This window comes from Somniosus microcephalus, chromosome 12, assembly GCF_052327205.1.
Source record: "Somniosus microcephalus isolate GS21.2 chromosome 12, FLI_Smic_1.0, whole genome shotgun sequence".
NCBI classification, from domain to species: domain Eukaryota; kingdom Metazoa; phylum Chordata; class Chondrichthyes; order Squaliformes; family Somniosidae; genus Somniosus; species Somniosus microcephalus.
Window position 1 is genome coordinate 133,906,177 of NC_140998.1, and position 18,397 is coordinate 133,924,573.

The 18,397-nt window shown below is 50.6% G+C and overlaps 1 protein-coding gene across 2 annotated transcripts in view; it reads right to left on the reverse strand.

The window, feature by feature from the left end:
• slc10a1 (solute carrier family 10 member 1) overlaps nucleotides 1-18,397 on the reverse strand; it is a 71,726-nt gene that overhangs the window by 41,031 nt on the left and 12,298 nt on the right. For both annotated transcript variants that reach the window (XR_015080304.1, XM_086003598.1), the window contains exon 2: nucleotides 2,644-2,845. Coding sequence is in view for 1 of the 2 variants with exons in the window: in XM_086003598.1 (XP_085859724.1) it covers nucleotides 2,644-2,845 (202 nt within the window). In the remaining variant the exon portion in view is untranslated. The remainder of the gene's footprint in view (nucleotides 1-2,643; nucleotides 2,846-18,397) is intronic.

Consider the following 18,397-nt stretch of genomic DNA (forward strand, 5'->3'; position numbering starts at 1 on the left):
CGAGAGTTGCCGGTGTCACCGGCATCTTGGGTTAATGGCCGCCGAAAATAGGCGAAGCACGACTGGAGAAAAATTCGCACTGGGGGCTAAAGATTTTTAGCCCAGTGCTAACTTACTGTGTAATGCCCTCCTGGTGGCGTTAGTGTAGGCATGGGAGTCGAAGTTCCCGTCCTCGAGCGGCGTTCCAGCTTCCAACAGCCCCTGGAAGTGAGGCTATGGAGTTCGCAAGGAATTGTGGGTAATTAAAAGGGCTATGAATTAAAGGGGTAAAGCCTTCAGAACTAATAAAAATGAAAATGAAGTGAAAAAATGCAGTTTTCAGCCCTTACTGGCTTAAACAAAAATTAAATTAAAAAGAAGTCCCGAATAGGAGTTTTCAGCTGAATTCACTTCTGAAGCTCAAAAAATGGGAAAAGTGCTTCAGCACTAACACAAATGGCTCAGCAAGCCAGGGAAGGGGCACCCAGGGTCTCGCACACAGCACTCCAGCTTTGTACAGGGGGCCAACACTGCAAGAGAGGTCCTCTACCCACAGGGGCCAGGAGGCCCTCCAGAAAGAAGGATGTGGTACCAGATCATCGAGGCCGTCACTGCCAGCAGTGTCGCCCCCCCCACCATGACCTGGCTCGAGTGCCCAAAGAAGCTTCATAACCTCAGACCAATGGTCAAGGTCAGTGAATGCATCTTCAAAAGCCGTCTCCTACTAACTGCACTATTAGCCTTGCACACTGCACGACCCCGCCCCCTCCCCCTCCCCCTCCCGCCCCCCCCCCGCCCCCCCCCCCGCCCAATCATGCACCTACCAACAATCTGTACCAATCACGAGGCACATCTCCCATTCCTAGCCTCAACTCACCCCCTTGGAGGAGACGGTGCTGGCCATTCTCGGCAGGGGCATGGCTAAGCCCTTGTCCAGTGGCAGGGCTGAAAGGATACAAGATGTTGGTATCATCATACGTTATCCTCCTTCTGGCATGCACCTCTTGTTTTCCTGCCCTCCCCTCACCACAACTCCATCCTTGTGCCTTCCTCATTTCACACGCCCAAGAAATGCAGCCTGCCCAGCCAGTGGGTGACCAAGAAGAGGAAGAGGAGAGTGAAGAAGAAGAAGCAGAAGAAGAAACACCGTCACTTGATTTGATACTCCCAGCCACCAGCTCCTCAAGGTTGACAGCAAGGCCATTTGCAATGTCGCCCACTAGTCATGCTGCAGCCACTGGGGTAGCACTCCATGACATCACGAGGATAGGCAAAGGCACACACAAAACAGTCACTAAGAAAATGCATAAGGGTGATGAGTTGATTTTTTGATGTCATATTGGATGGATAGATGTATAAAGTTGGATTGGAAAGTTTGGTTTATGGTGGCTTTTATTTCAGCATTGTGACCAAGAGGATGCTGTGATGGTCAGTAACCGAGGGAAGGTAAGGTGTGGGACTAATGTTGAAAGGAGAATTGGGGTTGTGATCACTGGTACCGCAGGCGGATGATTCCATCCCGGATATCCTGGCCACAAAGGGGCTGTCGGGGTTGCATCCTTCCTTCAGCTTCCTCCTCTTCTGTTTCCACCTCTTCTGCTTCCCCCTTTTCTGCTTCCCCCTCTTCTTCCATTTTTTCCTCTTCTGCATCTTCCTCTTCCCTCTGCAAGCAGATGCTGCAAATCTGAAATTACAGCATAAAAGGATGGAAATACTCAGCAGGTCAGGCAGCATCTTGACCTGATACATGAACTCTGTTTCTCTCTCCATGGATGCTGCCTGACCTGCTGAGCATTTACAGCTTTTTCAGTCTTCTCAGAGGCCTTCCTTTACCATCCGAGGCCTTGCAAGCATCCAGCAGCATTCCCTGCACACTTAATTTTTTTTAACATCCATTGCAGCAAACCACTACTTCAGTAAAATAAAAAAAAAGTCCAAAAGCTTAAATGCAAACTTACCTGAAAGATGTATGTGTCCCTTTAAGAGGAGCTGACAGCACCTCTGTCAGTCTGCTGCACGCTGGGTTTACATGGTGAGCTTAGGACCCAGCGCTGAACTCAGCACAAAGGTCCAAGTTTGCTGTGGTGATGTTAAGTCAGTGTTGCACGTTGACTGACGTCACCACTCCCTCATTTTAATTTACAGGGCGATACATCTAACCGGCAGCGCTGCTGGGCCTGGGAAGATGGAGGATGCCGCAGGACCCACCACCAGCTGACAAAAGAGCGGCGGCCGCCCTGTTTTCGCCAGCTTTTGTCGGTAATGGGTGGTGTAAAGCTCCCGAATTTTTAGCCCTGGGTCTTTTTTTTAGAACAACACAAACTCGGGGTGATATAATGTAAGTGTTTAAAATTATAGAAGGATAGCATAGGCTAGATAGAAGAGACTGTTTCCAGTAGTTGAAGAGTCAAGAACAAGAGGCCACAGATTGAAGAAATTGGGCACGTGAAACGTCTTCACAAAGAGTTGTGAGGCTGTGGAATTCAGTTCCACAGTTAACTATGCCAACATTCAATTGGCCAATGAGGGAGATTGCCACAACATATACAATACATGTTATCATTAAAAGATGTCATTAGAATGAGGATTCATTTAATTTATGAACATTTTTGACAGAAAATAAACAGAAGTGATAGCATGTTGCAATACTGACAAGTATCTTACTTTAGTTATGGTCTTTGAGTACTTTGGATACTTGTGATTGAGGAAAATGCCAATGCCACAAGGAATGAGCGTTAAGACCAGGGTTATGGAAATCTCTCTGTATGGGACTTTATTTTCCAGCGATAGGCCTTTGCAATACAGATAAAGAAGAAGGGGCATCATGCCAAGTGCCAGCACTGTAGAACATGTGGTCATCACAATACTGCAAGGAGAATAAGGGAGACAATATTAGACAAAGCTTTAGCAAAGATCATGCAAAGACAATTTAGTTGCCACTTCTAAAAATACAATGTTACTGATTCTAACAGTGGTCGGTAATATTTATCTCTGCATTGATAGTGCAATCTGTACAGAGGGACTATTTCCTGTCATACCTAGCTAACATAAGTGAATGGATTTAATAGGAACATATATTTTGGGGGTGATTTTAACTCACCCCACCCGATGGAATGGGGCGTCCACGCAGTTCACATTATCTCCGAATATTTACCACCCCGTTCTTGCTCTATTCCCGCCCGCTGCCACTTTAACAGGTTCAGGTGGGACCCTCATTAGTACATGCAAATCAGGTACCTGCGATGTCATCGGACCCCAATGGCATTTTAACTGCTGATTGAGCAGGGCAGCCCTGCTCAGTAAAACCTATCGGCGAAGAAGCAGAGGCCCTAGAAGGTAAGTTATAAGCTTGTCTTTGTGAGGCCTGGAGAAGCAGGACCCACAAAGAAATTCTGGGCCTCTGCTGGCCCGGGCTCCCTCCCTTCCTGCCCATAAGACCTTGCTGAAACCCCCCTGCGATTTACCTGAGTGACAGCGGGTGACATCTGGGCTGGCCGATCTTTGCCTGCTGGCTGCCAGCCAGCTGCCACAGATAGCAGGATGTAAATGAAGCCCGAGGAACAGTGTATTAGGAGGCTTCGCTTCACCAAGTAGGTGGTCACAGAACTCTGCCACCTCCTGCAACTAGACCTTCAGCCACAGACCAGGGCGTCCACAACTATCCCAGTGGCAGTCAAAACATAGAAACATAGAAGAAACATAGAAGATAGGAGCAGGAGTAGGCCATTCGGCCCCTCAAGCCTGCTCCGCCATTCAATGCGATCATGGCTGATCATCCAAATTCAGTACCCTGTCCCTGCCTTCTCCCCATATCCCTTGATCCCCTTAGCCTTAATAAATATATCTAACTCCTTCTTGAATATATTTAATGAATTGGCCTCAACTGTCTTCTGTGGTAGAGAATTCCACAGGTTCACCACTCTCTGGGTGAAGAAATTTCTCCTCATCTCAGTCCTAAATGGCTTACCCCTTATCTTTAGACTGTGACCCCTGGTTCTGGACTCCCCTGCCATCGGGAACAGCCTTCCTGCATATAGTCTGTCTGGTCCTGTTAGAATTTTATGTTTCAATGAGATCCCCTCTCATTCTTCTAAACTCTAGCGAATATAAGCCTAATCGACGCAATCTCTCTTCATACGTCATTCCTGTCATCCCAGGTATCAGTCTGGTGAATGTTCGCTGCACTCCCTCCATGGCAAGAACATCCTTCCTCAGATAAGGCGACCAAAACTGCACACAATACTCAAGGTGTGGTCTCACCAAGGCCCTGTACAACTGCAGCAAGACATCCTTGCTCCTGTACTCGAATCCTCTCGCTATGAAGGCCAGCATACCATTTGCCTTCTTAACCGTCTGCTGCACCTGCATGCTTACCTTCAGCGACTGGTGCACAAGGACACCCAGGTCTCGTTGCACTTCCCCTTTTCCCAATCTATTGCTGTTCAGATAATAATCTGCCTTCCTGTTTTTGCCACCAAAGTGGATAACCTCGCATTTATCCACATTATACTGCATCTGCCATGCATCTGCCCAATCGCCCAACCTGTCCAAATCGTACTGGAGTTTCTCGGCATCCTCCTCACAGCACACACGCCCACCCAGCTTTGTGTCATCTGCAAACTTGGAGATATTACATCTAGTTCCCTTGTCTAGATCATTAATATATATTGTGGATAACTGGGGTCCTAGCACCGATCCCTGCGGTACCCCACTATTCACTGCCTTCCACTCGGAAAAAGACATGTTTATTCCAACTCTTTGCTTCCTGTCTGCCAACCAGTTTTCTATCCAAGTCAGTACTTTACCCCCAATCCGATGTGCTTTAACTTTGCATGCTAGTCTCTTATGCGGGACCTTATCGAAAGCCTTCTGAAAGTCCAAATACACCACATCTACTGGTTCTCCCTTATCTATTCTACCAGTTACATCCTCAAAAAACTCCAGTAGATTAGTCAAGCATGATTTACCTTTTGTAAATCCATGCTGACTTTGTCCGATCCTGGCGCTGTTTTCCAAGTGCTCTGCTATTACATCTTTTATAATGGACTCTAGCATTTTCCCCACTACCGATGTCAGGCTTACTGGTCTATAATTCCCCATTTTTTCTCTATCACCTTTTTTAAATAGTGGGGTTACATTAGCTACCCTCCAATCCATGGGAACTGTTCCAGAGTCTATAGAATTTTGGAAGATGACCAGCAATGCATCGACTATTTCTAGGGCCACTTCCTTAAGTACCCTAGGATGTAGATTATCAGGCCTTGGGGATTTATTGGCCTTCAATCCCGTCAATTTCCCTAACACCATTTCCCTACAAATACTGATTTCATTCAGTTCCTCCCTCTCATTAGAACCTGTGTTCCCCGACATCTCTGTGAGTTTATTTGTGTCCTCCTTTGTGAAGACAGAACCAAAGTATGTATTTAATTGTTCTTCCATGTCTTTGTTCCCCATTATAAATTCCCCTGTTTCTGACTGCAAGGGACCTACGCTTGACTTTTACCAATCTTTTTCTCTTCACATATCTATAGAAGCTTTTACAGCCAGTTTTTATGTTCCCTGAAAGCTTACTCTCATACTCTATTTTCCCCCTCTTAGTTAATCCTTTTGTCCTCCTTTGCTGAATCCTAAACTGCTCCCAATCGTCAGGTTTGCTGCTTTTTCTGGCCAATTTATATGTCCTCTCCTTGGATGTTATGCTATCCCTAATTTCCCTTGTTAGCCATGGTTGAGTCACCTTTTTTGTTTTATTTTTATGCCAAACGGATGAACAAATTCTGTAGTTCATCCATGCGATCTTTAAATGTTTGCCATTGCCTATTCAACGTCAACCCTTTAAGTAACATTCCCCAATCCATCCTAGCCAACTCGCACCTCATACCATTGTAGTTTCCTTTATTTAAATTCATTACCCAAGTCTCTGAATCAACTACTTCGCTCTCCATCTTAATGAAGAATTCTATCATATTATGATCGCTCCTCCCCAAGGGGCCTCGCACAACAAGATTGCTAATTAATCTTTTTCATTACATAATACCCAGTCTAAGATGGCCTGATCTCTAGTTGGTTCCTCGACATATTGGTCCAGGAAACCATCCCGGATACACTCTAGGAATTCCTTTTCCACAGAGTCAAGGTGACAGTGGCCCTCAATATCTTCGCCAATGAATCCTTCCCGTCTGCAGCAGGATACATAGCTAACATCTCACAGTTCGCTGCCCATCGCGAGGTTACTGAGGCTCTCTATAGCAGGAGAATGGATTACATTGGCTTCCCGATCACCAGAGAGAAGCAGGACGAACATGCATGCATACATAACCACAAAGGCTACTACTCACTTAATGTCCAGTTGGAGTGCAACCACACACAGCGAATCCGCAATGTGATTGCACGCTATCCTGGCAGCAGCCACGGTGCCTTCCTCCGGCGCCATACTCTTCCAGCCACCACGTCAAGCTCGCGTGTGGCCGGTCGGAGACAAGAGCTATCCGCTCTCTACCTGGCTCATGACTCCCCTCTGCAAACCCAACAATCGTGCCCAGCACTCATATAATGACAGCCATGCTGCCACCAGGAACATCATCGAGCAGACCATCGGCCTACTGAAGCAATAGTTCCACTGCCTTGATTGCTCAGGAGGAGCCCTGCAGTATTCGGTGGAGCGGGTGTCCCATTTTGGGTTGGTCTGCTGCATGCTCCACAACTTGGCCATCATGAGGGCACAGCGCTTGCCACCAGGAACTGTGGGACCACCTCAGGAGGACGATGAGGGAGAGGAGGAAGAGAACAAGGATAAGGATGAAGGGGAAGAAGATGAGGAGGAACAGGAGGGAGCGCGGAGACAGCAAGACAGTCGGCCTTCCGGACAGGCTGCTCATCAGACTCCGATTCACATGCATGAAACCCCAGATCCCTGCAGCTCACCACACCATCAGCTTCCAATGCTATTGTTTCTGAGGTAGATGTGACCTGTACGTCGGGTTCCTCACCAGGTACGTATGGCCGAGACATGAGGTTGACTCATTCCTGTGACTCTAGGATCTGGTCAACATGGCATCTCACAATGTTCTCCCCAACATCCACTGTGTACATTAATGGCCCCTGCCGTGTGCATATCATTCCTGGTTGCCATTTCTCTGTTACCCTACATTGAAGCTCCTTGTCGGCTTCTCATTGGTGTGCTGGAATTGCTTATTCTCAACATCTCTTCGTACATTTGGTCTGAGCAAATCCAGACGAGATCTCAACCTTCGGTTAAAGAACATCATGGCCGGGGCCTGGTTGGTGACTGCATGTGTCGCATTTCTGTAGGCTAACAGGAAATTGTCCACCTTATGCTGCAGTGGAATGTCGTCATCGCACATGGCCTTTACTGCTTTTTTAAAGGTTTGTACGAACCTCTCAGCCAATCCATTTGTGGCTGGATGATACGGGGCGGATGTGTAATGCCTTACCCCATTCCTTTTCATAAATTTCCAAAACTCTTCGGACACAAACTGTGGTCCGTTATCAGAGCAAATCTGCTCTGGCAAGCCGTTCCTGGCAAAAATGATCCGTAGGACTGCAATAGTTTTCTCCGTGGTGGTGGAGGACATTTTGATCACCTCAGGCCATTTGGAGTGTGCATCCACGGCTATTAAAAACATTGAGTCCATGAATGGACCAGCAAAATCAATATGCACCCATTGCCATGGAGATGAGGGCCACTCCCATGGGTGTAGAGGGGCATGTGGTGGTGCATTTTGGACCTTCTGGCATCCTGAGCAGCTTTTTGTCAGGTCCTCGATTTGCTGATCGATCCCTGGCTACCACACATAAGCCCTAGCAAGGCTTTTCATTTTCACCCCTCCCAGATGACCTTCGTGAAGCTCATTGAGCACTCTCTCCCTTAACTTGGGTGGAATTACCACTCGGGATCCACACATCAAGGTCCCCTGGCATACTGACAGCTGTTCTCTTCTGGATGAGAATGCTGGCAACAGTGAGTCGCCATGTGCTGGCCATCCGTAGCCCTTAATCCCCTTAGCCTTCAGAAATATATCCAATTCTCTCTTGAAAATATTTATTGAATTAGCCTTCACAGCCCTCTGTGGCAGGGAATTCCACAGGCTCACCACTCTTTGAGTGAAGAAATTCTTCCTCATCTCTGTTTTAAATGATTTGCCCGCTATTTTTAGACTGTGGCCCCTGGTTCTGTGCTCCCCTGCCATTGGAAACATTCTCTCTGAATTCAGCCTGTCCAGGCCTGCCATAATTTTATATGTTTCGATGAGATCCCCTCTCAATCTTCTAAACTCCAGTGGGCGGATCGCATAAGGTACCGGTCTGGCCTTAAAAAACTTTGGGCTTGCATTTTCCTCTATTTTGATCATCGCTGTTATGCCTTTTAGTGTTCCGAGTCCCTGCTGGAACACTTCTTGTGCGTCAGTTAGCATTTTTGACAGTCGTCCAGGTGTGACGTCTTCATCCTTTTTGGCATCTACAGTCAGTGCTTGTATGGAATGCCAATCTAGCTGTATCTTCCGGATCCATTCACGTCCTAGTAGTGGTGGTCCTCCATCTGGCAATACATATAGGTCCATTTTTGGTGTTTCTTTGCTGTTATATATAACGTTCACCCTTATTTTTCCTTTGGGGTAGACTTTTTGCCCCGTGTACATCTTCAAGACAATCTTTGTATCTCTCAAGGGTATATGTGAGAATAGCCGCTTGTAGTCCCTTCGGTTTATGACTGTTAGAGCTGATCCTGTGTCCAATTCCATTTTCACTTGGACTCCTGCTATCTTGAGCGTGACCCAAATAGTTTGGTGATCCTCCGTTTTGATCACATTATGTAGTTTCAGACAACCCAGCTCCTTGCTTCCGGAGTCTGTATCACTTTTCTGTTCGTCTGAACTGCTCTCCGTCACCTTATGTACCTTCTTGTACTTCTCCTGTGGAGATTTCTTGCTGCTGGTTTTCTTTCCCGACCTGCAGACTCTTGCTATGTGCCCTACTTTTCCACACTGTCTGCACACTTTGTCCTTGAACCAGCAATCCTTATGGTCGTGTGTTGTTCTGCCGCAGCGATAGCACGTCACTGTTCCGTATGACATTTCATTTGTGCCATATTCTTGCGGTCTCCGTTGTATCTCTGCAGCACCCCGTGCTGCTGCTTCGTGTGATACTGCAATGCTGAAAGCCTTGTCCAGCGTAAGATCCTTTTCTGATAGAAGCCGTTTCTGGGTTCCTTCACTTTGAAGCCCACACACAAACGTGTCCCTTAAAGTATCTGCTAGTCCCATTCCAAACTGGCAGTGTTTCGATAGCTTGCGCAGTTCCGTTAAATACTCAGCATTACTTTCATCTTTATGCTGGTTCCTTTTGTGAAACTTAAATCTTTCCGCTATCAGCAGCGGTGTGGGCTCTAAGTTGTCCTGTAGGATTGACACTATGTTTTCAAAATCCTTTTCCACTGGCTTCTCTGGGGTTACTAGGTTTCGCAGTAAGCCATACGTTTTTGCACCCATTGAATTCAACAATACCAGCGCTTTCTTGTCATCTGGCACTTCATTCGCCTTGCAGTACACTTCTATGCATTTGACATATGTCATCCAATCTTCGACTTCATTGTCGAACGCTGTGATACTGCCACTCTTCGGCATCCCTGGGTGTGGTTAGACTGGCTCAAAATGGCGTCTCCCGCGCTCTCCCTTCTTCCCCGCTGCGGCTCAAAATGGCGTCTCCCGTGCTTTCCTTTCTTCCCCGCTGATGCTGCACGGCCCTTGAACACTGGCTGCGCTCTGCGCGTTTTCCTGCGCGCCTCTCTTCCCCGTTGACGCTGCTCGGCCCTTGAACACCGGCTGCGCTCTGCTCTCTCTCGCCTCTCTCCCCCGTTGACGCCGCTCGGTCCTGAACACCGGCTGCGCCCTGTGCGCTCTACCCTCTCTCTCTCTCCCGTCGACGCTGCTCGGCCTTTTTCTGTGCTGTCGGTCGGCTCTAGCCGCCGCTGTCCGGGAAGGGCCTGCGCAGTACCTGTTGCCAGCCCGTTTCGCTGGACCACCGTGACTGGAAAGCCAAGCCTGGCTCTCGACAGCCTCCCCTGCGATGCTCAAATCTCCGCTGGATGACTGGGGGTTTCCCGTGGTCGACGCCCGTGCTGCTGGACTCCACCTCCTTCCACTGTTCTCCAGGAGCGAATCCCTGGGAGGTGATGCTGAGTTGCAGGTAGGTTTGAATCTGCTCGTCGCCAATGTTAGATCCTTGTATCTTGATGTTGTGTCCTTCAATAATTAGACAAGAGACTGCAGGGAACGATCAACAGGTGTTTACTGAATGAGGGTTACACTAGAACTAACTATACAGATCCCTACTCAGGGTTTATATACAGGTGTGGTTGCTGCCGGTACTACAGTATACAGGAGCTGTAAAAAGTAGTTCTCCCCTTAAAGGTACATACATTACACTCTCCATCTGTTGAAAGTTTGGAACGCCACAGAAAGCACAGCGCCGATTTTGAGGCCTACAAGGCGCAGAGTGTGGCAGCTGATCCTAATTGACCCGCCCCTTTAAGAGCTGGCCGGCGCCAGCATGTCTCGGGGAAATCGATTATTGACAGCACCTGCGCTGTGCCCGGCCGCCGAGAAATTGAGTAGCGCCGCCGGGTTAGCGCCTTAAGAGTCCCGTGCAGCGCCTGATTTTACGCCGCAATCACCTTGAGGGGCGCAGCAACCCAATATCGCTTGAGGTGGCGATAAGTTGCGCCTGGCGATAAAATTTGCGCAGCGCCAATTCTAGTGCCCCAAACGGGGCTATACCGAATTTCTCCCCCATGGGCTGAAAACCGAGGGGGTTGTACATCCTGGCATAAGTGTTGGGATATACACACTGGTGGTTGTGGGTGCTGTTCCTGTCCAGAGTTTGTGGAATCAGGGAGGTTGTGTAATTTGCATGGACCAGGCAGATGCCTGCATCATTAGGGGCACCCACTTTCCCCATTAACTGTGGCGATGGGCTGAGTGGAGATTCTGAGGGCCCTCCCAGACACATCATCAGTGTGCCTCGTCAGCTCCTTTATAAGGAGACTGGAATTTTTTGAATTCTACTTTATTCTTTGGAGTCCAGGCCGTATCCTTGGCCAGCAGCCTCAAGGTGGTCCTCACAACTGCAGATGGAATGGCTGGTACATCTCTTCCTCGGGAGTCCTTGTCCCTGGATCCATTCCATTCTGCCCTGATGGCCTTGTTTGGGGCGGGCAAAGTTCCTGCCCCTTACAAGGCCAACAGGGAACTTTGAAGTCAGGCTGAGACATAGCATTTCTGGGTCCTGACCTAATTTGCAGCTCGTCTGCCACACTCCATAAATATCGAAGCAACATTTGACTGAATATAGCACCAAGGCGTCTTCACAAAATTGAGATCAATGGGGGAGTCAATGGGAAATCCCTCCAGTGGATGGCGTCATAGCTGACATACAGGTCAATCATTGCAGCCCCAGGACATTGCTGCTAGAGTTCCTCAGGAAAGCATTTTCAGGCCAAGCATTTTCAACTGCTTCATCAAAGACCTTCTCTCATAAAGCCGAGAGCGAGGCCGTTTGCTGACAATTCCAAAGTGTCTAGCTCTATTAACAACTCTGCAGTAATGAAACAGCCATGCCAATCTCTGTAAGACCTGGACAACATTCAAGCTTGGGCTGAGAAGTGGCAGATAATATTCGCACCACATAAATGCACCAAGAAGAATTTGGTGATCAAAGCTCTGCTCCAAGATTCCCCCACCCACCCAAAACACTACTCCAAGATCCCCCCCACCCAAAACACTGCTCCTAGATCCCCCCTCACCCAAAACATCGCTCCTAGATTCCCCCCCACCCAAAATATTGCTCCTAGATTCCCCCCCACCCAAAACACTGCTCCTAGATTCCCCCCCACCCAAATCACTGCTCCTAGATTCCCCCCCACCCAAAACACTGCTCCTAGATTCCCCCCCCTGTTGTGTATGTACCTTTAAGGGAAGAACTGGTTTTAGACTGCAGTACCGGCAGTGACCACCCCTGTATAAAAGGCCCTAGCAGGCTTCTGTATTTCAGTCTGACGTTGCCCTCCTGTTCAGTAAAGTACCTGTTAAACCGTTCTCCCGAAGTCCGTGTATTATTGAGGCGCGGACTTTACACCCCCCACCCAAAACACTGCTCCTAGATTCGCCCCCACCCAAAACACTGCTCCTAGATTCCCCCCCACCCAAAACACTGCTCCTAGATTCCCCTTCACCCAAAACACTGCTCCTAGATTCCCCCCCACCCAAAACACTGCTCCTAGATTCCCCCACACCCAAAACACTGCTCCTAGATTCCCCCTCACCCAAAACACTGCTCCTAGATTCCCCCCCACCCAAAACACAGCTCCTAGATTCTCCCTATCCAAAACACTGCTCCTAGATTCCCCCTCACCCAAAACACTGCTCCTAGATTCCCCACCACCCAAAACACTGCTCCTAGATTCCCCCCACACAAAATACTACCCCAAGATCCCCCACCCAAAACATTGCTCCTAGATTCCCCCCACCGAAAATATTGCTCCTAGATTCCACCCCACCCAAAACACTGCTCCTAGATTCCCCCCCACCCAAAACATTGCTCCTAGATCCCCCCCCACCCAAAACACTACTCCTAGATTCCCCCCACCCGAAAACACTGCTCGTAGATTCCCCCCACCCTAAACACTGCTCCTAGATTCCCCCCACCCAAAACACTGCTCCTAGATTCCCCCCCACCCAAAACATTGCTCCTAGATTCCCCCCCACCCAAAACATTGCTCCTAGATTCCGCCCCAACCCAAAACACTGCTCCTAGATTCACCCCACCCCAAAACACTGCTCCTAGATTCCCCCCACCCCAAAACACTGCTCCTAGATTCCCCCACCCCAAAACATTGCTCCTAGATGCCCCCCCACCCAAAACATTGCTCCTAGATACCCCCCCACCCCAAAACACTACTCCTAGATTCCCCCCACCCAAAATACTGCTCCTAGATACCCCCCACCCCAAAACACTGCTCCTAGATTCCCCGCCACCCAAAACACTGCTCCTAGATACCCCCCACCCAAAACACTGCTCCTAGATTCCCCCCCACCCAAAACACTGCTCCTAGATTCCCCCCACCCAAAACATTGCTCCTAGATTCCCCCCAACCCAAAACACTGCTCTTAGACACCACCCCACCCAAAACACTGCTCCTAGATTCCCCCCGGCCCAAAACACTGCTCCTAGATTCCCCCCCACCCAAAACACTGCTCCTAGATTCCCCCCACCCAAAACACTACTCCAAGATCCCCCCCGCCCAAAACATTGCTACTAGATTCCCCCCCACCGAAAACATTGCTCCTAGATTCCTCCCACCCAAAACACTGCTCCTAGATTCCCCCCACCCAAAACATTGCTCCTAGATTCCCCCCCCACCCAAAACACTGCTCCTAGATTCCCCCCACCCCAAAACACTGCTCCTCGATTCCCCCCCACCCAAAACACTGCTCCTAGACTCCCCCACCGACCCAAAACACTGCTCCTAGATTCCACCCCGCCCAAAACATTGCTCCTAGATTCCCCCCCACCCAAAACATTGCTCCTAGATTCCCCCCACCCAAAACACTGCTCCAAGATTCCCCCCACCCCAAAACACAGCTCCTAGATTCCCCCCCACCCAAAACACTGCTCCTAGATACCCCCCACCCAAAACACTGCTCCTAGATTCCCCCCACCCAAAACACTGCTCCTAGATTCCCCCCCACCCAAAACATTGCTCCTAGATAACCCCCCCCACCCAAAACACTGCTCCAAGATTCCCCCCCCACCCAAAACACTGCTCCTAGATTCACCCCACCCCAAAACACTGCTCCTAGATTCCCCCCCCACCCAAAACACTGCTCCAAGATTCCCCCCACCCCAAAACACTGCTCCTAGATTCCCCCTACCCCAAAACACTGCTCCTAGATTCCCCCCCCACCCAAAACACTGCTCCTAGAAACCCCCCACCAAAACACTGCTCCTAGATTCCCCCCCACCCAAAACACTGCTCCTAGATACCCCCCACCCAAAACACTGCTCCTAGATTCCCCCTCACCCAAAACACTGCTCCTAGATATCCCCCCCACCCCAAAACACTGCTCCTATATTCCCCCCACCCAAAACACAGCTCCTAGATTCCCCCCCACCCAAAACACTGCTCCTAGATTCCACCCCACCCAAAACACTGCTCCTAGATTCCCCCCACCCAAAACACTGCTCCTAGATTCCCCCCACCCAAAACATTGCTACTAGATTCCCCCCCACCCAAAACACTGCTCCTAGATTCCCCCCCACCCAAAACACTGCTCCTAGATTCCCCCCGCCCAAAACACTGCTCCTAGATTCCCCCCCACCCAAAACATTGCTCCTAGATTCCCCCCACCCAAAACACTGCCCCTAGATTCCCCCCCACCCAAAACATTGCTCCTAGATTCCCCCCCACCCAAAACACTGCTCCTAGATTCCCCCCCACCCAAAACACTGCTCCTAGATTTCCCCTCACCCAAAACATTGCTCCTAGATTCCCCCCCACCCAAAACACTGCTCCTAGATTCCCCCCCACCCAAAACATTGCTCCTAGATTCCCCCCCACCCAAAACACTGCTCCTAGAGTCCCCCCCACCCAAAACATTGCGCCTAGATAGCCCCCCACCGAAAACACAGCTCCTCGATTCCCCCCCACCCAAAACACTGCTCCTAGATTCCCCCCTACCCAAAACATTGCTCCTAGATTCCCCCCACCCAAAACACTGCTCCTAGATTCCCCCCCACCCAAAACACTGCTCCTAGATTCCCCCCCGCCCAAAACACTGCTCCTAGATAACCCCACCCAAAACACTGCTCCTAGATTCCCCCCCACCCAAAACACTGCTCCTAGATACCCCCCACCCAAAACACTGCTCTAGATTCCCCCCACCCAAAACTCTGCTCCTAGATTCCCCCCCCACCCAAAACACTGCTCCTAGATTCCCCCCCACCCAAAACATCGCTCCTAGACTCCCCCCACCCAAAACACTGCTCCTAGATTCCCCCCACCCAAAACACTGCTCCTTGATTCCCCCCGCCCAAAACACTGCTCCTAGATTCCCCCCCACCCAAAACACTGCTCCTAGATTCCCCCCCACCCAAAACACTGCTCCTAGATTCCCCCCCACCCAAAACACTGCTCCTAGATACCCCCCACCCAAAACATCGCTCCGAGACTCCCCCCACCCAAAACACTGCTCCTAGATACCCCCCCACCCAAAACACTTCTCGTAGATTCTCCCCCACCCAAAGCACAGCTCCTAGACTCCCCCCCACCCAAAACATTGCTCCTAGATTCCCCCCCACCGAAAACATTGCTCCTAGATTCCCCCCACCCAAAACACTGCTCCTAGATTCCCCCCACCCAAAACATTGCTCCTAGATTCCCCCCCACCCAAAACACTGCTCCTAGATTCCCCCCACCCCAAAACACTGCTCCTCGATTCCCCCCCACCCAAAACACTGCTCCTAGACTCCCCCACCGACCCAAAACATTGCTCCTAGATTCCCCCCCACCCAAAACACTGCTCCAAGATTCCCCCCACCCCAAAACACTGCTCCTAGATTCCCCCCCCACCCAAAACACTGCTCCTAGAAACCCCCCACCAAAACACTGCTCCTAGATTCCCCCCCACCCAAAACACTGCTCCTAGATACCCCCTCACCCAAAACACTGCTCCTAGATTCCCCCCCACCCAAAACATTGCTCCTAGATTCCCCCCCCACCCAAAACACTGCTCCAAGATTCCCCCCCACCCAAAACACTGCTCCTAGATTCACCCCACCCCAAAACACTGCTCCTAGATTCCCCCCCCACCCAAAACACTGCTCCAAGATTCCCCCCACCCCAAAACACTGCTCCTAGATTCCCCCTACCCCAAAACACTGCTCCTAGATTCCCCCCCACCCAAAACACTGCTCCTAGATTCCCCCCCACCCAAAACACTGCTCCTAGATGCCCCCACCCAAAACACTGCTCCTAGATTCCCCCTCACCCAAAACACTGCTCCTAGATATCCCCCCACCCCAAAACACTGCTCCTAGATTCCCCCCACCCAAAACACAGCTCCTAGATTCCCCCCCACCCAAAACACTGCTCCTAGATTCCACCCCACCCAAAACACTGCTCCTAGATTCCCCCCACCCAAAACACTGCTCCTAGATTCCCCCCACCCAAAACATTGCTCCTAGATTCACCCCCACCCAAAACACTGCTCCTAGATTCCCCCCCACCCAAAACACTGCTCCTAGATTACCCCCGCCCAAAACACTGCTCCTAGATTCCACCCCACCCAAAACACTGCTCCTAGATTCCCCCCACCCAAAACACTGCTCCTAGATTCCACCCCACCCAAAACACTGCTCCTAGATTCCCCCCACCCAAAACACTGCTCCTAGATTCCCCCCACCCAAAACATTGCTCCTAGATTCACCCCCACCCAAAACACTGCTCCTAGATTCCCCCCACCCAAAACACTGCTCCTAGATTACCCCCACCCAAAACACTGCTCCTAGATTCCCCCCCACCCAAAACACTGCTCCTAGATTACCCCCGCCCAAAACACTGCTCCTAGATTCCCCCCCACCCAAAACATTGCTCCTAGATTCCCCCCACCCAAAACACTGCCCCTAGATTCCCCCCCACCCAAAACATTGCTCCTAGATTCCCCCCCACCCAAAACACTGCTCCTAGATTCCCCCCCACCCAAAACACTGCTCCTAGATTTCCCCTCACCCAAAACATTGCTCCTAGATTCCCCCCCACCCAAAACACTGCTCCTAGATTCCCCCCCACCCAAAACATTGCTCCTAGATTTCCCCTCACCCAAAACATTGCTCCTAGATAGCCCCCCACCGAAAACACAGCTCCTCGATTCCCCCCCACCCAAAACACTGCTCCTAGATTCCCCCCTACCCAAAACATTGCTCCTCGATTCCCCCCACCCAAAACACTGCTCCTAGATTCCCCCCCACCCAAAACACTGCTCCTAGATTCCCCCCGCCCAAAACACTGCTCCTAGATACCCCCCACCCAAAACACTGCTCCTAGATTCCCCCCCACCCAAAACACTGCTCCTCGATTCCCCCCACCCAAAACACTGCTCCTAGACTCTCCCCCACCCAAAACACTGCTCCTAGATTCCCCCCCGCCCAAAACACTGCTCCTAGATACCCCCCACCCAAAACACTGCTCCTAGATTCCCCCCCACCCAAAACACTGCTCTAGATTCCCCCCCACCCAAAACACTGCTCCTTGATTCCCCCCCGCCCAAAACACTGCTCCTAGATTCCCCCCCACCCAAAACACTGCTCCTAGATTCCCCCCCACCCAAAACACTGCTCCTAGATTCCCCCCCACCCAAAACACCGCTCCTAGATACCCCCCACCCAAAACATCGCTCCGAGACTCCCCCCACCCAAAACACTGCTCCTAGATACCCCCCCACCCAAAACACTTCTCGTAGATTCTCCCCCACCCAAAGCACAGCTCCTAGACTCCCCCCACCCAAAACACAGCTCCTAGACTCCCCCCACCCAAAACACTGCTCCTAGATTCCCCCCACCCAAAACACTGCTCCTAGATTCCCCCCCACCCAAAACACTGCTCCTAGATACCCCCCCAAACACTGCTCCTAGATTCCCCCCACCCAAAACATTGCTCCTAGATTCCCCCCCACCCAAAACACTGCTCCTAGATTCCCCCCACCCAAAACACAGCTCCTAGATTCCCCCCCACCCAAAACACTGCTCCTAGATTCGACCCCACCCAAAACACTGCTCCTAGATTCCCCCCACCCAAAACACTGCTCCTAGATTCCCCCCCTCCCAAAACATTGCTCCTAGATTCCCCCCCACCCAAAACACTGCTCCTAGATTCCCCCCCACCCAAAACACTGCTCCTAGATTCCCCCCCACCCAAAACACTGCTCCTAGATACCCCCCACCCAAAACATCGCTCCTAGATTCCCCCCCACCCAAAACACTGCTCCTAGATTCCCCCCCACCCAAAACACTGCTCCTAGATTCCCCCCCACCCAAAACACTGCTCCTAGATTCCCCCCACCCAAAACACTGCTCCTAGATTCCCCCTCACCCAAAACACTGCTCCTAGATACCCCCCCCTGTTGTGTATGTACCTTTAAGGGAAGAACTGGTTTTAGACTGCAGTACCGGCAGTGACCACCCCTGTATAAAAGGCCCTAGCAGGCTTCTGTATTTCAGTCTGACGTTGCCCTCCTGTTCAGTAAAGTACCTGTTAAACCGTTCTCCCGAAGTCCGTGTATTATTGAGGCGCGGACTTTACACCCCCCACCCAAAACACTGCTCCTAGATTCGCCCCCACCCAAAA